Source organism: Schistocerca piceifrons, chromosome 9 (assembly GCF_021461385.2).
Source record: "Schistocerca piceifrons isolate TAMUIC-IGC-003096 chromosome 9, iqSchPice1.1, whole genome shotgun sequence".
Taxonomy (NCBI): Eukaryota; Metazoa; Arthropoda; class Insecta; order Orthoptera; family Acrididae; genus Schistocerca; species Schistocerca piceifrons.
In genome coordinates, this window is record NC_060146.1 from 127,880,853 (window position 1) to 127,903,553 (window position 22,701).

Consider the following 22,701-nt stretch of genomic DNA (forward strand, 5'->3'; position numbering starts at 1 on the left):
TTCTCCGAAAACTTTTGCGTGTACCATCATTGTGCTCTTTCGGCAGAGATGTCACAGATCACCATGTATCCCACTTTACAGGCCAGAGAAGCCTCCAAACGCCACGTTCTGTGAAGAGTCGTGGAAGTCCAACCATTCAGCGGCTAGTGGTAGTTTCACTGTCCTACCTCTTTCTGTAGATGCTCATGACAATAGGATGTGAATATTCGACCAGCGTCGCCGTTTTCCAGACACTCGTTCACAGACTCTGCATAATAATAATCTGCCCTTTGTCAAAGTCGTTTATGTCAATGTGTTTCCCCTTTTGCAGCCCACATATTTCCTATGGTGATCCCCGTCCATGTCTGCTCTGCTGGCCCACAACACTACCAGGCAGCAGTAAGCGTCGCGATGGGCAATGGTCATAATATTATATTTTGCCTTATCAGTGTATGTCGACAGAAGTCTTTTGCTTCAACTGAGCGGTCCTGTCATATCTCTCAATATTACCATTCCTGCTGGGACAGTCTGCATTGTATCAGTTTTATGTATCTTTAAGACCTATAGATGAAGAGTCCGATGTTGTTCTATACAGCTAGCTACCGCCTGCCCCTCCTCGGCTATACGGTACGCAATAATTATGAAGAAAGATCGTTAACACAGTGCGAGGCCAGTATTGGTCTCATTATTGAACCCTGTGGAACACCGACTGTGTTTTCTCTCTGCTACGATGATGCGCCATGCCTTTACGTATTACTGAAACGCTGTAGAACTACTCCCTACGCCCTGACCACGACCCTGCCCCGCAGTACGGGCCTGTGAACCACGACATGCTGCAGACGGCCACACGGACGCACCTGGTCCTCCTGATCCGGAGCGCCGTCCTCCTGCTGCTGCTGCTGCTGGTGGGTGCGGCGGTACTCCTCGAGCTCGGCGGCGTCGAAGAGTTCCTCCTCGCGGCCCTTCTTCTTGCCCTTCTTCTTCTTCTTGGTCTTCTTGAGGCCCTTAGTTAGCTTGTGCATATTCCGCCGCCGTCGCCGTCGCCACTGCCGCCGCTCGCCCCTCTGCTGCTACCCACAAGGCCCTTCTGCAACATAAAACGCCCGGCACGGCGCACTCACTACCCATCTCCATCTCCGGGGACGCTCACAAACATTGCTCCATGCACCAGACAGCGTCTATAACAGAGCGGAATTGAGCTCCGTATACTAGCTTTAAACTCGCCAGCGAGTCCTACGGCGTCGTCTCTGAACTAATGGCCACGCCTCTGTACGCTCGGAGACTCGACTCGTCAGCCTCTGGCACACTGGGTCTCGTCTCTTGGGTCTGTTTACGGTGCAAGATGACTATACCAGCTTAGAAAGGAGAACGGATACAAGAGGTTGAATGTATAACAGAGGATCCGCAGCATTCCCTGCTACACGCACAACCGTTGGGCATGACGACATGCAAACCATGCATGGAAGACAGCAGGCTGATTCCATATTACTAGATTTGTTCAAATGGCTCTGAGCACTATGGGACTTAACTTCTGAGGTCATCAGTCCCCTAGAACTTAGAACTACTTAAACCTAACCTAACCTAAGGACATCACACACATCCATACCCGAGGTAGGATTCGAACCTGCGACCGTAGCAATTGCGCGGTTCCAGACCGTAGCGCCTAGAACCGCTCGGCCACCCCGGCCGGCTATTACTAGATTCCCAAAAATCAATAACAAAAGAAGAGCAGCACGTTTTGCGTTATCGCGAAATAGGGGACAGAGTGTCACGGACATGATACAGGATTCAGGGGGGACACAACTGAAACAAAGGCGTTCTCCGTTGCGGCAATATCTTCTCACTAAGTTTCAATCGCCAACTTTCTCCTCTGACGGCGAAAATATTTTGTTGACGCTGACCTACGTGGGGTGAAGCGCTCTTCATAGTAAAATAATGGAAATCAGTGCTCGCACGGACAGATATAGGTGTTCGTTTCTTCCACGCGCTGTTCGACAGTAGAATAATAGAGTGTAATTGTGAAGGTGGTTCGACGAACCCTCAGCGAGGCACGTAACTGAGATTTGGAGAGTATCCATGTAAAACTTTCTGGCAGATTAAAACTGTGTGCCAGACCGAGACTCGAACTCGGGACCTTTCCCTTTCGCGGTCAAGTGTTCGCAGAAGAGCTTCTCTGAAGTTTGGAAGGTAGGAGACGAGGTACTGGCGAAATTGAAGCTGTGAGGACGGGTCGTGAGTCGTGCTTGGATAGCTCAGATGGTAGAGCACTTGCGTACGAAAGGCAAAGTCCTGAGTTCGAATCGCGGGCCGGCACACGGTTGTAATCTGCCAGAAAGTTTCGTATCAGCGCACACTCCGCAGCAGAGTGAGAATCTCATTCCAGTATCCATGTAGATGAAATACTTGATACGGTGCCCCACCGTAGACTGTTAATGGAGTTCCGGACATGTGAGTAGCTCGGCGACTTATTAATGGAGTTGTAAAGCTACCGTAGGCTACCGTAGCCTATCGTAAGTAAGCGTAGACTACAGTGGTTCTCCTAGTGGCTTTGGTCAGGTAATGTCATACCCGCATTACTTTTAAGTTAAGTGTGTTGCACACCTATCGAGCTTTCTTACCTATGCGATCAGCGTCTCACTAGATTGCTCTAAAAACCGAAAGCGGAGATGCCTCTCGAAACTGAGTGAGGATATATAAAGGGCCAGGTACCTTAAGAACATTTTTGTTCTATATAATTATGCTCCTGCCTCTTACTTGAAAATAAACAGTATTCATAGCAAAATTGAAATTGTCGATGTTTAATTCAGGTTTTCTTCGGAAACTTGATTTGTAACACGAAACACAGAAATGTTGTAGTAAAAATTAAAAAAAAACTATATAGCATTATCACATAGCGCTAAGAAACGCAGTTTCCTCAACAAAAAGGCGAAATTAAAAAAAAAAAAAAGCTAAACAGAATATATCAAACGCCGCTTCAGTATTTCGTCATGCTTGTGTGAAGCATATTTCTCTTATCGATAAACGACTTTCACTTTTATCAATAATAACAGGAAACGTCTGCCTTTGATCATTACGAAGAAAGTTCTGTTGAGTACAAAATAACGACATATTTATATATATGTTTCTGCATGTAAACTGTACTTGTATCAAAAGTAATTGCTTTGGTTAAATAAAAACGCAGAAGTTACGAACTAATTTTTATTAGTTATAAAATGGAGCTTGTATCCTCTAAGCGTATAAAATTAAAATACACAATGATGTACATTTCTAATTATGTGCAAAACGCCGCGCGGGGTAGCCCTGAGCGCTGAAGGGCTTTGCCACAGTTCGCGCGGCTTCCCCCGTCGGAAGTTCGAGTCCTCCCTCGGGCATGAGTGTGTGTGTGTGTGTGTGTGTGTGTGTGTGTGTGTGTGGTTCCTTAGCGTAAGTTAGTTTAAGTTAGATTAAGTAGGGTGTAAGCCTAGGGACCGATGAAAAAAAAAATGGTTCAAATGGCTCTGAGCACTATGGGACTTAACTGCTGTGGTCTTCAGTCCCCTAGAACTTAGAACTACTTAAACCTAACTTAAGGACATCACACACATCCATGCCCGAAGCAGGATTCGAACCTGCGACCGGAGCGGTCGCGCGGTTCCAGACTGTAGCGCCTATAACCGCTCGGCCTCTCCGGCCGGCAGGGACCCGATGACCTCAGCAGTTTGGTCCCATAGGAACTTACCACAAAATATGTGCAAAACAAACAAAAAAAGTACAACTAAAGAGAAGTCGCCGGTTCCCAGTTTCTCTCTCACACATTCCTTTAAATTTCTTTCCCCACCAATGGTACCAGTACTACCGGTAACCCTATCATTTTCTACGCCACTTGCGTAGTGCACAAAAATTATCCAACTGTAGTTTTGGTAGAGCACTGCTCTACTTCTTAAGTAACAGAATGTTGTATTGGACATGGAGTGTTCATCAGAGACAAGCTTATTGACAGGACTGCGTCAGACAGATGTGATGGGACTGTTGCTGTTTTTTGTATGTGAAAATTATAATCTAGCGAATAGGTTGAGTAGCAGTCTCCAGCTGTGTACTGTCGACGCTGCGGTGCGTGGGAAGGTGTCTTCCCTTCAGTGACTGTAGAATGATACCAAAATCACTAGTTGGTGCGATGAATGGCAGCTAACTGTAAATGTAGAAACATATAAGTTGAGGCAAACGATTAGGAAAAACAAGTCATAATGTTCGAATACAGCATTAGTAGTGTGTTTGACATGGTCACAGCGATTAAATATCTGGGTGTAACGTTGTAAAGCATATACAGGGTGGTCCATTGTCTAGCTTGCAGGGGGAAACCAGATGGCGCTATGGTTGGCCCGCTAAATAGAACGCGTACAAAAAAATCTGTCATCGTCCCGTAATTTCTCTTGTGCCCAGTGGCAGGACTGTACACGACGTTCAAAGTCGTCGCCATGCAATTCCTGGTGCATAGAAATATGGTACGGTTGCAATCGATATTGATGTATCATTCTCAACACCGTTTATGAGATTCCCGATTCTCGCGCAATTTGTCTGCTAGTGATGTGAGGATTAGCCGCGACAGCAGCTAAAACACCTACTTTGGCATCATCATTTGTTGCAGGTCGTGGTTGTCATTTCACGTGTGGCTGAACACTTCCTGTTTCCTTAAATAACGTAACTATCCGGCGAACGGTCCGGACACTTGGATGATGTCGTCTAGGATGCCGAGCAGCATACATAGCACACGCTCGTTGGACATTTTGATCACAATAGCCATACATCAACATGATATTGACCTTTTCTGCAATTGGTAAACGGTCCATTTTAACACGGGTAATGTATCACGAAGCAAATACCGTCCGCACTGACGGAATGCTACGTGATAACACGTACTTATACGTTTGTGACTGTTACAGCGCCATCTGTCACAAAGCGAAAAAAGTGGTCCAACTGAAACATTCATATTTCTTTGCGTACTACACAAATATGTAATAAAAATGGGGGTTCCTATTTTTAAAAAACGCAGTTGATATCCGTTGGACCTATGGCAGCGCCATCTAGCGGGCCAACCATAGCGCCATCTGGTTTCCCCTTCAAGCTAGACAAGTTTCGTTCTTTGCAGTTTTTTCGTTTGACGGTTATTTCGTGAGATAGTTGACCCGGTCACTATCAATGGACCACCCTGTTTAAGGTGACTCAGATTCGCCTACCGAAGGCGTTTTACGCAACCAGCACCACGTCTGCATCAGGAACGGTATACAGCGACAGCCATGTAATCGACATATGTTCACTCTCAGAGCTTTGGGCGACTGTTATCAAAGGAAATCACACTGCAAAAAATACGAGTGAGGACTGACGAAGAGGTGCACAGTTATTTTGGACCAATATATACCTTACTTCTGACATATTTATCTAAGTGTCCAATCGGTGCAGTCATACAGGTTTTGGATGTCTCTGTAAGTTTAGAATATTTAATCTTCCCTTTTTTTGTGTCATCAGTCTACTGACTGGTTTGATGCGTCCCGCCACGAATTCCTTTCCTGTGCTAACCTCTTCATCTCAGAGTAGCACTTGCAACCTACGTCCTCAATTATTTGCTTGACGTATTCCAATCCCTGTCTTCCTCTACAGTTTTTGCCCTCTACAGCTCCCTCTAGTACCATGGAAGATTCCCCCATGTCTTAGCAGATGTCCTATCATCCTGTCCCTTCTCCTTATCAGTGTTTTCCACATATTCCTTTCCTCTCCGATTCTGCGTAGAACCTCCTCATTCCTTACCTTATCAGTCCACCTAATTTTCAACATTCGTCTGTAGCACCACATCTCAAATTCTTCGATTCTCTTCTGTTCCGGTTTTCCCACAGTCCATGTTTCACTACCATACAATGCTGTACTCCAGACGTACATCCTCAGAAATTTCTTCCTCAAATTAAGGCCGGTATTTGATATTAGTAGACTTCTCTTGGCCTGAAATGCCTTTTTTGCCATAACGAGTCTGCTTTTGATCTCCTCCTTGCTACGTCCGTCATTGGTTATTTTACTGCCTAGGTAGCAGAATTCCTTAACTTCATTGACTTATTGACCATCAATCCTGATAAGTTTCTCACTGTTCTCATTTCTACTACTTCTCATAACCTTCGTCTTTCTCCGATTTACTCTCAAACCATGCTGTGTACTCATTAGACTGTTCATTCCGTTCAGCAGATCATTTAATTCTTCTTCACTTTCACTCAGGATAGCAATGTCATCAGCGAATCGTATCATTGATATCCTTTCACCTTGTATTTTAATTCCACTCCTGACCCTTTCTTTTATTTCCATCATTGCTTCCTCGATGTGCAGATTGAAGAGTAGGGGCGAAAGGCTACAGCCTTGTCTTACACCCTTCTTAATACGAGCACTTCGTTCTTGATCGTCCACTCTTATTATTCCCTCTTGGTTGTTGTACATATTGTATATGACCCGTCTCTCCCTATAGCTTACCCCTACTTTTTTCAGAATCTCGAACAGCTTGCACCATTTTATATTGTCGAACGCTTTTTCCAGGTCGACAAATCCTATGAAAGTGTCTTGATTTTTCTTTAGCCTTGCTTACATTATTAGCCGTAACGTCAGAATTACCTCTCTCGTCCCTTTACTTTTCCTAAAGCCAAACTCATCGTCACCTAGCGCATTCTCAATTTTCTTTTCCATTCTTCTGTATATTATTCTTGTAAGCAGCTTCGATGCATGAGCTGTTAAGCTGATTGTGCGATAATTCTCGCACTTTTCAGCTCTTGCCGTCTTCGGAATTGTGTGGATTATGCTTCTCCGAAAGTCAGATGGTATATCGCCAGACTCATATATTCTACACACCAACGTGAATAGTCGTTTTGTTGCCACTTCCCCCAATGATTTTAGAAATTCTGATGAAATGTTATCTATCCCTTCTGCCTTATTTGACCGTAAGTCCTCCAAAGCTCTTTTAAATTCCGATTCTAATACTGGATCCCCTATCTCTTCTAAATCGACTCCTGTTTCTTCTTCTATCACATCAGACAAATCTTCACCCTCATAGAGGTTTTCAATGTATTCTTTCCACCTATCTGCTCTCTCCTCTGCGTTTAACAAATGGATGGTTCAAATGGATCTGAGCACTATGGGACTTAACATCTATGGTCATCAGTCCCCTAGAACTTAGAACTACTTAAACCTAGCTAACCTAAGGACAGCACACAACACCCAGCCATCACGAGGCAGAGAAAATCCCTGACCCCGCCGGGAATCGAACCCGGGAACCCGGGCGTGGGAAGCGAGAACGCTACCGCACGACCACGAGATGCGGGCTGCGTTTAACAGTGGAATTCCCGTTGCACTCTTAATGTTACCACCGTTGCTTTTAATGTCACCAAAGATTGTTTTGACTTTCCTGTATCCTGAGTCTGTCCTTCCGACAATCATATCTTTTTCGATGTCTTCACATTTTTCCTGCAGCCATTTCGTCTTAGCTTCCCTGCACTTCCTATTTATTTCATTCCTCAGCGACTTGTATTTCTGTATTCCTGATTTTCCCGGAACATGTTTGTACTTCCCCCTTTCATCAATCAACTGAAGTATTTCTTCTGTTACCCATGGTTTCTTCGCAGCTACCTTCTTTGTACCTATGCTTTCCTTCCCAACTTCTGCGATGGCCCTTTTTAGAGATGTCCATTCCTCTTCAACTGTACTGCCTACTGCGCTATTCCTTATTGCTGTATCTATAGCGTTAGAGAACTTCAAAAGTATCTCGTCATTCCTTAGTACTTCCGTATCCCACTTCTTTGCGTATTGATTCTTCCTGACTAATGTCTTGAACTTCAGCCTACTCTTCATCAATACTATATTGTGATCTGAGTCTATATCTGCTCCTGGGTACGCCTTATAATCCAGTATCTGATTTCGGAATCTCTGTCTGACCATGATGTAATCTAATTGAAATCTTCCCGTATCTCCCGGCCTTTCCCAAGTATACCTCCTCCTCTTGTGATTCTTGAACACGGTATTCGCTATTACTAGCTGAAACTTGTTACAGAACTCAATTAGTCTTTCTCCTCTTTCATTCTTTGTCTCAAGCCCATATTCTCCTGTAACCTTTTCTTCTACTCCTTCCCCTACAACTGCATTCCAGTCGCCCATGACTATTAGATTTTCGTCCCCCTTTACATACTGCATTACCCTTTCAATATCCTCATCTTCAGCTTGCGACGTCGGCATGAATACCTGAACTACCATTGTCGGTGTTGGTCTGCTGTCGATTCTGATTAGAACAACCCGGTCACTGAACTGTTCACAGTAACACACCCATGCCCTACCTTCCTATTCATAACGAATCCTACACCTTTTATACTATTTTCTGCCATAGTTATCCAAGTGTCTCCAGTGTTTCTTTGTGTAAAAAGCAGTTAAGTCATACAGGTTTTAGATGTGTCTTGTAAGTTTATTCTGATACAGTACTTTAGTAAAAGGTTCCGAAACGTTGCTGTGTGCAGTATATTTCACCTTTGGAAAGAACAAAATTAACAGGAGATATTAAAATGAGAATGTGGTAGTAACAACATAAACCCATGAAAAAATTAAAATATGACTCGCCACATTAAAGTAGTTTCATAAATAAAATTTTACAACAGGTCTATAATGTCTTCGTATACTTTGCCAGTTATTCTGCGACATTTTGACAATGTGCTTTACATCTGCAGAGCGAACTGGACAATAACATTTTCTGTCATGTGTAATGTGCGGTTGCATAAAACGAATCGGTAGGGGCAGCTAAACTGTGTATACTTGTATGACAGGCTGAATACACATGGCGTCCCAGGAGGAGTGGTCGGTATTCAGGAATACGACAAGAAACATCATTCAAAGCAAAGAAACTGCAGTAAACATGGACTGCAAAATGCGTGCCTGAGGAGGTTCAATAGTGTTAACCACATATGCTCTATTGAACAAGTGCTCATAGCTGTTAAGATTTTAGAATCCATGTTTACTGCACTTCTTTCCTTCGATTGATCGTACCCGTCGTATCCTCGAATATTGATCATTCCTCTTGGAGTAGCCTGTATTACTGAACCGCTATCTTAGTATTTGGTTCGCTTTCGTAGTTCGCAGTCCCATTTGCAGGTATCCCACATAACGGTTTCCATGGGCAACAAAACTATGATTTTTTCACTATTTCAGTTCTAGCAGCACAGATAGAGTATCCCGTATGAAATCATGATAACGTGCTCCATTGAGCATAGGTGGAAGAACATGGGCCCCAATCAAGACATCACCAACAATGCCTGCCCAAACGTTCACAGAAAATCTGTGTTGATGACGTGATTGCACAATTGCGTGCGGATTCTCGTCAGCCCACACATGTTGATTGTGGAAATTTACAATTTGATCACGTTGGAATGAAGCCTCATCCGTAAAGAGAACATTTTCACTTAAATGAGGATTGACACATTGTTGGATGAACCATTCGCAGAAGTGTACCCGTGGAGGCCAATCAGCTGCTGATAGTGCCTGCACACGCTGTACATGGTACGGAAACAACTGGTTCTCCCGTAGCACTCTCCATACAGTGACGTGGTCAACGTTACCTTGTACAACAGCAATTTCTCTGACGCTGACATTAGGGTTATCGTCAACTGCACGAAGAATTCGTCCTGGAAATCTGTCTCGATACAAACGTACCGCGCCAAGGCTATTACCCCGTGCTAATCCATACATCAAATGGCTATCTGTCAACTCCGCATTTGTAAACATTGCACTGACTGCAAAACCACGTTCGTGATGAACACTAACCTGTTGATGCTACGTACTGATGTGCTTGATGCTAGTACTGTAGAGCAATGAGTCGCATGTCAACACAAGCACCGAAGTCAACATTACCTTCCTTCAATTGGGCCAACTGGCGGTGAATCGAGGAAGTACAGTACATACTGACGAAAGTAAAATGAGATCTAACATGGAATTAAGCGTTTTCGGACACATGTCCACATAACATATTTTCTTTATTTGTTTGTGAGGAATGTTTCCTGAACGTTTGGCCGTACCTTTTTGTAACACCCTGTACAGGCGCATCTGAAACTTCCTGGCAGATTAAAACCTTGTGCTGAACAGAGACTCGAACGCGGGACCTTTGCCTTTCGCGGGCAAGTTTCATATCAGCGCACACTCCGCTGCGGAGTGAAAATTTCGTTCTAGGTGCATCTTTCTAAACTGTCACGCTCGGCAATATCTTGCTGTCTCCAAACACCATAGCGCCGGGTCACAGCGCATTATTTACTTTCGGATGACTCTTCTGGTTCCTCTCAGACACACTTGTGGCCACCGCCCTCCACTCTTGCGTTACAGGGCCAAGCGGTGGTAGAGCTGTCGCGCTTCGTTCTTCCACCCTAGGGTCGTCCACATGCCTTACTCTCCATGCTGTTGCGTCTTGTCTGTCGGCTATGCATTTCTTCGTGAGTAGAAGTAAGTCTTTGCGGGGAAAGAGATGAATTCGGACTGGCGGCTGTGGAGAGAGACAGTAAAAGTTTCCGTGTGGGCGAAGCCAAGCTCATCTCGCTGAGTGACGCGTGCCCAGGCGTTATGCCACAGATGCCGCTGCGCGCTATTTCTGCCTCGACTTGCGCTTTTCGCCGTGCATTAAGAGCTCTCTCCGAATTGCTCCCACCGTAGGCGTGTTGACTTTTACAACACCCCAATAACGAACAACGATGGTAGCTGCATATGTTTACGCCGAAAAACTCGTACTTTATTAAGAAGGGCATGCACGTGCGTTAAACAGAAGACTTGTGTTAATCACTTCGGTAGCTGGCCGCTATGGCCGAGCGGTTCTAGGCGCTTCAGTCCGGAACGGCGCTGCTGCTACGGTCACAGGTTCGAATCCTGCCTCGGGCATGGATGTGTGTGATGTTCTTATGTTAGTTTAAGTAGTTCTAAGTCTAGGGGACTGATGACCTCAGATGTTAAGTCCCATAGTGCTTAGAGTCATTTGAACCATTTTTGAATCAGTTTGGTGCAAAATATTACACTCCCTGGCAGAAAAGGTAAAGCGGGCAGAAAACGGGATCGGATGTCAATGTAATTTTGTACACGGACATATACAGATACACACACACACGCACAGAGAGAGAGAGAGAGAGAGAGAGAGAGAGAGAGAGAGAGAGAGAGAGAGAGAGAGAGGAGAGAGAGAGAGCTCAGGGAGCTACAAAATGAACCAGATGTAGTTGCGGAAGCCAAGACAAGAAGACTGAGATGAGCCGGCTACGTCTATAGAAGAGAGCAGGGACCTTTACTGAGAGAAGTCTCAGAGAATAAACCGGAAGGACGAAGACCTCTAGGCAGGCCGAAAATGAGATGGAGAGATCAGGTTGCCAAGCATCCCAGGTACTGGGAGCAAGGAAAGAAGATGCCAGAGACAGAGTACTGTGGAAGAAGCGACTTCACGAGGCCAATAACCGGCTACGGTTTGTGGGGCCAGGAGAGTAAGAGAAAGAGTAAGTACACACCAGCGTAGGGTATTTAAGTAAATGTTCAGAGTTGCAATTATTTCTATCTGGAAGAACGGCCGCCAATGTGCAATAGCGTGTTTCAGTTTAGTGTTGTTACCAGGCCTGGTATGGCGTTTAAGAGGCGTGAACAGCGTCGGATGTTGACTAAGCGCTGTGAAGGAAACGGAGACGCCGCGTACCAGTATGAGACAGCGTTATCAGCACCTGACAGAGTTTGAATGGGGCTCCATGGTGTGTGTCTCCATTTGGCCAGCTGGTCGAATCGCGCAATGTCCAGATTTGGCAGGCATTCGATTGTGACAGTGGCCCGATTCTGGAGTGGATGCCAAAATTAGCCCTGGCATACTCATCGTGAAGGCTCCAGTCGACCACGGCTGGCCACCACACAAGGGAGGATCGCACCAGCCACATCGTAACAGTTTCGTATCTGCGCCTCCCTGCGGAAACAAGTAATACACTCCCTGAAACATCCGGTGTCATCTCTCGCCATTGGCCGGAGACTACTAGCAGCCGGTCTAGGGTATGTGTAGGCATTTGGAGTGGTGACCTGGAAGCACGGACAATTGACGAACAGCGTCGTATTTGTTTTCAGCTATGAATCGCGATTTTGCACTACTTCGAATGGCCATCATTGCCGAGTATGGCCGTGACCTCACGAGAAGTCCCAATCTTCCAATGTCGGAGAATCATTGCGGAGTTGCTCCTGGCATCTGATGTGGGGAACCACTGGTATGACGTCAGGTCACTGGTGATAGTGATTGAGCGAACTCTAAAGGCCCATCGCCATATCACGGACACACTGCACCTTCGTGTGTTACGTCTCATGCGAAATTATTGTGGCGTTATTTTTCACCAGGACAATGCTCGTCCAACCCCAGATCTGTCCCCTACAGAAAATGTGTGCCACTGGCTTGTTATCAATTCTGGCCCAGTACCATTGTCCAGGTTATTGAGGACCAGTTGCAAGAGCTATGGACCAGCTTACCCTAGGACACAGCGACTTTATGACGCTATATCCTAGTAAATCAGCCCATGTGTCAAGGTCAAACAGGGTGCAACGTCAAACTGATAAATGTGCTCATACTGGTAATTTCAATGAAAATTTCACTCGAATTTGTAATCACCATAACAACACATATCCTCTCAACCCATCAAGTTTCGTCGATTATCCTGCTGAAATGTACGGTTTCGCAGGGATCGAATGAAGAGTAGAGCCACGGGTCGTAACACATCCGAAATGTAACTTCCCTGTTCAGAATGCCACCAATGCGATTAAGAGGTGACGGAGACGTGTAACCACTGGCACCCCATACCATCACGCCGGGTGATACGCCAGTATGGCGATAACGAACACACGCTTCCAATGTGCGTTCACCGCGATGTCGCCAAACACCGACGCGAGCATCATGATGCTGTAGACAGAACCTGGATTCATCCGAAAAAATGACTTTTGCCATTGGTGCACCCAGGTTCGTCGTTGAGTACACCATCGCAGGCGTGGTCTCCGAGCTGATAGTCCATGCTGCTGCAAACGTCGTCGAACTGTTCGTGCAGATGGTTGTTGTCTTGCAAACGTGCCCATCTGTTGACTCAGGGATCGAGGCGTGGCTGCACGATCCGTTACAGCCATGCCGATAAGATGCCTGTCATCTCGACTGCTAGTGATACGAGGCCGTTGGGATCGAGCTCGGCGTTCCGTATTACCCTCCTGAACACACCGATTCCATATTCTGCTAACAGTCATTGGATCTCGACCAACGCGAGCAGCAATCTCGCCATACGATAAACCGCAATCGCGATAGGCTACAATCCGACGTTTATCAAAGTCGGAAACGTGATGGTACGCATTTCTCCTCCTTACACGAGGCATCACAACAACGCTTCACCAGGGAACGCCGGTCAACTGCTGTTTGTGGATGAGAAATCGGTTGGAAACGTTCCTCATGTCAGCACGTTGTAGGTGTCGCCACCTGCTCTGAAAACTAATCATTTGCATATCACAGCATCTTCTTCCTGTCGGTTAAATGTCGCGTCTGTAGGACGTCATCTTCATGCTGTAGCAGTTTTAATGGCCAGTAGTGTACAACCATGGATTACGCGACAGCGAAATCCGATAAATATTTCCTATTGTAATGGATATGGTGAACATTCCTGCACCTGTGTTGATCACCAGTTCCGTTTAGACATGAGTACAGGGTTATTACAAATGATTGAAGCGATTTCACAGCTCTACAATAACTTTATTATTTGAGATATTTTCACAATGCTTTGCACTAAAATGTAAACTTTCACGGCCGGAAATATCATGTCCATTATAATTATCCGGGCTGTTATGCCGTGGTCGGTTGATGAATTCTGCGGTGATTCCACTGACAGTGTGTGTGTTGGACCTTCCATCAAGCTACGGACCCCCTTGAAGATGTCTCCCGCAGTCGGAGACGAAACGGTGGGAATCACCACAGAATTCATCAACCGACCACGGCATAACAGCCCGGATAATTATAATGGACATAATGCTTTGCACACACATACAAAAACTCAAAAAGTTTTTTTAGGCATTCAAAAATGTTCGATATGTGCCCCTTTAGTGATTCGGCAGACATCAAGCCGATAATCAAGTTCCTCCCACACTCGGCGCAGCATGTCCACATCAATGAGTTCGAAAGCATCGTTGATGCGAGCTCGCAGTTCTGGCACGTTTCTTGGTAGAGGAGGTTTAAACACTGAATCTTTCACATAACCCCACAGAAAGAAATTGCATGGGGTTAAGTCGGGAGAGCGTGGAGGCCATGACATGAATTGCTGATCATGATCTCCACCACGACCGATCCATCGGTTTTCCAGTCTCCTGTTTAAGAAATGCCGAACATCATGGTGGAAGTGCGGTAGAGCACCATCCTGTGGTACGTTTAGCTCCCTGCTTGCTTTATTCGTCGACTTCCGCGGGCTACGCGTGAAACTTGCCCGCACGCGTTCAACCGTTTCTTCGCTCACTGCAGGCCGACCCGTTGATTTCCCCTTACAGAGGCATCCAGAAGCTTTAAACTGCGCATACCATCGCCGAATGGAGTTAGCAGTTGGTGGATCTTCGTTGAACTTCGTCCTGAAGTGTCGTTGCACTGTTATGACTGACTGATGTGAGTGCATTTCAAGCACGACATACGCTTTCTCGGCTCCTGTCGCCATTTTGTCTCACTGCGCTGTCGAGCGATCTGGCGGCAGAAACCTGAAGTGCGTTTGTCTACGTATCTGTAGTGTGTCGTGACCATATATCAATGAATGGAGCTACAGTGAAATTATGAAATCGCTTCAATCATTTGTAATAGCCCTGTATAAAGCGTGTCGGACACATTAGTGGCGTCACAGTGTGGACCTTAAGATGACGAGAAGCACAGCAGCAGAAACGTCGTGGCCATTCAGCACGACCACCGAGTTGGATACTTCTTGATGCAATAATTTACCAACAGCCGCATGTATTGTAGAAATTTATTTTATTTTATGAATTTCTATGTGCTACCAGTTTCGCTATTACATCGATGCCATCTTCAGGCCCCACTCGTCATAGTCGTAAAATCGCTATACACGGAAGGGGCCATATAACTGGATCCGTGAATCAAATCGTCCTGCAACAGCTCTTGGTGGCCCCCAAGAGCTTTTATGTGCTACCAGTTTTGGCATTACATTGATGCCATCTTCAGGCCCCAAAACTGGTAGCACACAGAAGTTCATAAAATAAAATAAATTTCTACAATATATACGGCGCCTCAAACCGCATGGCCACTCCGCACAGCCTAATTTCTCTACACATACTTCTCGGATTTTGTTACAGTTTATCTGGCTGAAAACGAAACATCATAAATGGTTTCGGAAACCCACTGTGCATTATGAAATAGATTCGCATATCGTCAATATGTATTAGAATCAGTTACAGACAGTTCGACAAGGAAGTGTACGCCATTATCTGTATGAAATAAAAGACACTATCATAAATGTATGTTTATATAAAAATGTATGTTATTAATAATTGTACAATTACCTAATAGTTAATCCAATCGGCACAATTATAGATTATATCTTACCACCTTTTTGGCGTGCTTTTCACGAGATTTTGTGCATATTTTCTCGGTAACGATCTCCATATCGTCCTGATTTCATATGACAGCTGTTTCAAAGAATATACTGGATTTCCTTTAAGCTTCATCTTATCATACGACCAAAAATTTTCGATCGGATTTGCATCCGGAGACATTGTTGGCAAATCCATTGTGGGCAGCCCATTATCCTGACCCACATCACAACTAATACCTTTGACTTCCAAAGAATTTTAGCAGTAACTCCATATGAAAGCTTTGTTCCCTTTGGATGATTTACAAGGAACACTGCCTCGTGACGCTTCAGATATTTTGCACTCATTTTAAACTGCAACCCACAAAACAAAACATTGAACTTTCACACTGTGTACATGTACACTGTGCAAATGCGTATTGAGTACAGATTCGAGACCATTACCAGAGATGTCCCTGCGGACGTTACATTTAAAATTGTGATGTACACTTTCTTGTGGAACTGACTCTACTTGTGACAAATGTACACGGATTTCCCGCTTGTGAGAGCGGTCACCTTAATCTCTTGTCATGAGTGGTCGCCTGAACCACTTTTTTGTGATTGTTATCATCATTTGCTCTAGGCGGATGCCACATAACACCTCTTCGATTTGATCGTTGAATACGTCACTCAGTTTTTTTTAGTACAGAGCCAGCAGCCGGCCACTGGCCGAGCGGTTCTAGGCGCTGCAGTTTGGAACCGCGCGACCGCTACGGTCGTAGGTTCGAATCCTGCCTCGGGCATGGATGTGTGTGATGTCCTTAGGTTAGTTAGGTTTACGTAGTTCTAAGTCTAGGGGAGTGATGAACTCAGATGTTAAGTCCCATAGTGGTCAGAACCATTTGGACCGTTTTTACCGTGCCAGCGCAAATTTTTTTCCACCACCAGGATTCGAACCGGCTTACCTCCGAGTCGAGCGCCACCGCACAAGCATGCATTAGTGACCTCAGGTACGGAGGTGGGTAACGACCTCGGCTATCCGAGCACGGCCCCAGTGCCTGTCCAAACCTCAGTATGTCGGAATCGAAATGCTGGCACGCTCGCGAAACTAAGCACAGGCACACAAATGTTATTCCGTATGATCATTTGAACCCCGCCAGGCGTGTTTATACCATCTATCATGACAGTGTCTGCATTTATGGAGTCACTACATTAGTTACGATACAATGTTCTTCAGAAACGCATGCGTGTCTGTAGGAACAGACACTGTTTCACGATTTGCAGCTGTGTAAATCACGACGCGGATTCACGTATTAGCGTCGGGTACTTGGGAGAAATGAAAATTCGTGCCCGGCCAGGTTTCGAAGCCCCGTTCAGGAAGGACACTACTGGATAAACACAGACACTTTCACCATTAATAACACTTCGTATTTTCATAAGCAAAAATCCGTCACGGTGACGAATTTAAGCCCAGCCAGCATGAGAACAGAACACACACATGTGAACTACGACTGAAGAGAATGGAACCCACAGCTCTGATGTGGAAATTTTCAGTTGTAGTCTGCCACGTTTGGTGGGTAGCAGATGGTGTTTACCTCGATCGTGATGAAGATTCCGATGCCGCTCCTCTTGTATCAGGTGTCGCGCAGATAGGAGGCCGCAGACGTCACCTTACTGGCCAGTGCTGTCGTATGAGCAACGCTGGCACCCGAGAGGCCGTGACGAACGGGCGACCGCGGACCCGGCAGCTGATAGCGCGGGTCGCTGGGTCAACACAGCACGCCTCCGACTGCCCGTGTTGCCTCAAAGCGTTAGCCCGCTCCGGCGCTCTCTCTTCTCACCTCGCTCTCACAAACGACACCGCAAACACTGTGCTACGCACTGCTCTTCTTCCTTTCATCTACCAGTGGCGCTCAATAGCTAATGTAACACAGGCTGGTTTTATTCAGGATTCCAGTACACCATTTTATTCCCCACTCTTTTGCCTACAAAAAAACCGGGCACTGCGACCGAGCGCTTCTAGGCGCTTCAGTCCGGAACCGCACTGCTGCTACGGTTGCAGGTTCGAATCCTGCCTAGGGCATGGCTGTGTTTGATGTCCTTAGGTTAGTTAGGTTTAAATAGCTCTAAGTGTAGGGGACTTATGACCTCAGATGTTAAGTCCCATAGTACTTAGAGCCATTTGAACCATTTTTTGACTACAAAATGCAACATACACTACTGGCCATTAAAATTGCTACACCAAGAAGAAATGCAGATGATAAACGGCTATTCATTGGACAAATATATTATACTAGAACTGACGTGTGATTACATTCTCACGCAATTTGGGTGCATAGATCCTCAGAAATCAGTACCCACAACAATCACCTCTGGCCGTAATAACTGCCTTGGTATGTCTGGGCAATGAGTCAAACAGAGCTTGGATGGCGTGTATAGGTACAGCTGCCATGCAGCTTCAACAGGATAGGTCTGGAGAATGTGCTGGCCAGAGCAGCAGTCGAACATTTTCTGTATCCAGGAAGGCCCGTACAGGACGTGCAACGTGCGGTCGTGCATTATCCTGCTGAAATGTAGGGTTTCGCAGGGATCGAATGAAGGGTAGAGCCACGGGTCGTAACACATCTGAAATGTAACATCCACTGTTCAAAGTGCCGTCAATGCGAACAAGAGGTGTTCGAGACGTGTATCCAATGGCACCCCATACCATCATGCCGGGTGATACGCCAGTATGGCGATGACGAATACACGCTTCTAATGTGCGTTCACCGTGATGTCGCCAAACACGGATGCGACCATCACGATGCCTGGATTCAACCGAAAAAATGACGTTTTGCCATTCGTGTACCCATGTTCGTCGTTGAGTACACCATCGCAGGTGTTCCTGTCTGTGACGCAACGTCAAGGGTAACTGATAGTCCATGCTGCTGCAAACTTCGTCGAACTGTTCGTGCAGATGGTTGTTGTCTTGCAAACGTCCCCATCTGTTGACTCAGGGATCGAGACGTGGCTGCACGATGCGTTACAGCTATGTGGATAAGATGCCTGTCATCTCGTCTGCTAGTGATACGAGGCCGTTGGGATCCAGCACGGCGTTCCGTATTACCCTCCTGAACCCACCGATTCCATATTCTGCTAACAGTCATTGGATCTCGACCTACGCTAGCAGTAATGTCGCGATACGATAAACCGCAATCGCGATAGGCTACAATCCGACCTTTATCAAGGTCGGAAACGTGGTGGTACGCATTTTTCCTCCTTACACGAGGCATCACAACAACGTTTAACCAGGAAACGCCGGTCAACTGCTGTTTGTGTATGAGAAATCGGTTGGGAACTTTCCTCATGTCAGCACGTTGTAGGTGTCGCCACCAGCGCCAGCCTTGTGTGAATGCTCTGAAAAGCTAGTCATTTGCATATCACAGCATCTTCTTCCTGTCGGTTAAATTTCGCGTCTGTAGCACGTCATCTTCGTGGTGTAGCAATTTTAATGGCCAGTAGTGTATTTTCCGTTCAGTTCGACGGCTTTACACTTCCTTTCTGGGCTGTATGCCCGCACGGCATCACTGTGCGACGTCGGCTTGCTGCATCAATAAACTTCCCATCGTTAAGGTACTGCTTCCCACAGAGTGGATACCTCACTGGTCAAACAGCTGGAAGTCGGAAGCTGCGAGATCAGCGCTGTGGGGTCGATCAGGAAGAACAATCCAGTGAAGTCTTATAGACTCCTGGGGGTGTGCAGACTTATGTGAGGCCTTGCATTGTCATAGAGAAGCAGAAGTTCGTTTGCATTGTTGTGGTGACGAACACGCTGAAACCGGCTCTTCAATTTCGTAAGGGTAGCACATTCACTTAAGAGTTGATCCTTGCACCATGAGATAGGAGATCAGTAGAATAAATCCTTCAGTACCAGAAGACGTCGCCATGACTTTGCCGGCTGAGGTTGCCGCTGCGTGGACTGCCGTTTTGTTTCCTGTTCAAAGTGATGAACCCATGTTTCATCGCCTATGGCGATGTTCGACAAATTCCGCGCAGGTAATCCTTCTTTGCTCTTTATGGTCTTCTGTTAGCTAAGAACCCACTGGGTCGGCCGCTGTGGCCGAGCAGTTCTAGGCACTTCAGTCCGAAACCGCGCTGCTGCTACAGTCGCAGGGTCGAATCCTGCCTCGAGCATGGATGTGTGTGATGTCCTTAGGTTAGTTAGGTTTAAGTAGTTATAAGTTCTAAGGGACTGATGACCTCAGATTTTAAGTCCCATAGTGGTCAGAGCCATTTGAATCATTTGAACCCAACTGCTGGACATGTGAGTCAGCACTGCCAACAGAGATATTAAGTTGTGCAGCGAGGTGTTTGACTGTGATCCACAGATCACCTCTAATGAGAGTGTCCGCACGTTCCAACACTGCAGGAGTTACAGCTGTGTTCGCCCGGCCAGCACGCTGGAAATCGGACAGGTTTGCGCTACCTTTTTGGAACGATGAGACACCAAGCCTAACGACTCACCCGGCCTTTATTCACTACCAGGTCTCCGCAAACATTCTGCAACCACCTATGAATATCTGCGATGCTCTACTTTTCCACCAAAAGAAGCGCCGGCACGAATAGGAACTCCACGTAACTAAATGGGCTGAAGAGGGAGTATTCCACGACGTCCCACAACAAATTCCACATTTTTCAATCGAAGCTTGCCGACAAAAATGTGTTGCATTACTTATTGAACTCCCCTCGTACATATACATACAGAAATTGGACGAAAAATATCGCGAGAAATGTGTGCTTAAACATAAATGCAGCTGACACTGTTGTACGAGGGTTGGAACTTAAATAGTGGCAACTATTTATTGACAAAAAAATGACTCTGAGCACTATGGGACTTAACATCTGAGGTCATCAGTCCCCTAGAACTTAGAACTACTTAAACCTAACTAACCTAAGGACATCACACACATCCATGCCCGAGGCAGGATTCGAACCTGCGACCGTAGCGGTCGCGCGGTTCCAGACTGTAGCGCCTAGAACCGCTCGGCCACTCGGACCGGCCATTTATTGACAACCGATACAAAAGAGTTTCATGTTTGTACATGTCACTGTCCTTCAAAGTAGTCACCAGCTTTGTGTACAACCCGTTACCAGCGATGTGGAAAGCGTAATATACCGTTAGCAGAGCCTGTTCTGTTGATGGCGCGAATGGAGCGGTCTACTGCCTGTCAAATCTCTGAAACAGTTCTGAAGCGAATGCCACGAAGTGGTTCCCTCATCTTCGGAATCAAATCAAAGTCATAAGGACTTAACTCCGGGGAGTATGGTGTATGGTACAATACTTCCCAGTCCCATCGACTGAACAGAGCAGCCACAGCTCGCGCTGTATGTGCCCGCACATTGTCGTGCAAAATGATGGGTGGGTTGCGCAGGAAGTGTCGCCAGTTCTTTCGAAAATCTGAATGCAGGGGATGCTCCAAAATCGAACAGTAATACTGTGCACTGACGGTCTGCCGTGGAGGAACTAATGCGTTACGATAACACCATCACAGTCGTACACGAGAATCACCATAACTTTCATCATAGTGGGGCTCTGAGGCAGTTTCGACTTGCGCGGCGACCCATAATAACGCCATACGTTGGCGTTTCAGTTTTGGCTCGTACGCTGTGGCCCATGTCTTATCCAGTGTTACGATACGGCGTAAGGAAGCCTCTCCTTCGCGCTCATAGCGCTCCAAGTGCGTCTGAGCAGCGTCGTAACGCATCCATTTCTACATTTCTGTCAAGCCATGCGGAACCCATCGTGATGCAATTTTTCGCATGCCGAGGCGTTCCTTCAGGATGCGAAGCACCATCGTATGCACTAATCCGGTTTCGTGGGCGAGCTCACGAATCGTATGGCGTCGATCACTGTCCACTAACGCGGTAACAGCATGCACTGCTTCTTCGGAGACGCTAGGACGACCTGCCCGATGCATGTCTGTCATAGTTTGCCGACCTTCGTTGGAGGTTTTTACCCATCGTGCCACTGTTCTGTACGGCAATGCAGATTCCCCGCACGCCTCTTGAAGACCTTGAAGACACTGTCGTACTGTACGACCTCTGGCACATTCAATCTCGATCCAACTCCGTTGTTCCTGTTTCGAAAACAGTGACGCCGTTAAGTTAGACAGCTCGCTCACAAATGACTGTTTCCCTCGATTGTGCGCACGCCGGTGACGTGGGACGGGCGAGTCCATTTGCTCGGAGATAAGGTAGGTATGTCAACAACGTGTGCTATCAGTAGCAATAGTAGATTCCAGCAGCAGTGTTGCCACTATGTAAGTTCCAACCTACGTATTTCTCCAGGAACGGCACTGTGCAATGTTCTCAGTAATGTTGCAAAAGTGAGTCGTAATCAGAACGGAGTCCTGTGTAGTTGTGAGTGCATTATGTCGGACGTAAGTGAATTCTAACTTGGGTAAATTGTTGGTGCTCGTACGCTGAGTGCTTCCGTAGCAAACGTAGCCGAAGTAATTGGTTTCACGAAAGGCGCCGTATCGGAGGTTCATACCATGTAAGGTAGCTATAATTTCACACCTTACAAGCACCCATCCACATACGTTGCCGTGATCTACAAACACAATTAGGTATCATGTGATAGGTTGTACATCGTATATATGTATACGCCTTGTAAATAATTGTTAACGCTTATTGCATGAAAGGTGACGGAGTGTCTTTATTGCCATACTAGTAGAGGTTGGAGTGACAGTGGAAATGAAATGGCAGGCGGAAGCTCTGGGTGGAAGGCTCACACAGGTGTGTTGGTCCTGCTTAAACACAGGAAGTAACTAGACGGACGTTGTGACACCTGAGCGCTGGGGCACAATAGAGTCGCGACCGGCCGGTTTTGTAGCCGGACGGGAAGGATTATACTTCGGAAACTACGAAAATCTTGGACGCAGCTGAGAGGAACGAGGAAGCGGCACCTCGGAAACCTCGCAGGTTGGGTTATTTCCACGGATTTTTACTCAGAAGCGTACCATTGTACGAGTGTAGGTTTTTCCTCTCTAACTTTCCGCGCTGGACGACAAAAGATTAAAATATGGTTGGCAGGAGAGGGAGATTATTCCATGATTTCTGGAATATGATTCGTTTACGGAATTACGATGGTGTGGAGCCGAGCCTTGCTGGGAAGCCA

At 46.3% G+C, this 22,701-nt stretch overlaps 1 protein-coding gene across 1 annotated transcript in view; it reads right to left on the bottom strand.

Moving 5' to 3' along the window:
* Positions 1–22,701, bottom strand: part of LOC124716751 — a 324,669-nt gene that overhangs the window by 278,860 nt on the left and 23,108 nt on the right. Inside the window, exon 2 of the mRNA XM_047243294.1 lies at positions 837–1,066. Coding sequence (XP_047099250.1) covers positions 837–1,001 — 165 coding nt within the window. The 5' untranslated portion in view covers positions 1,002–1,066. The remainder of the gene's footprint in view (positions 1–836; positions 1,067–22,701) is intronic.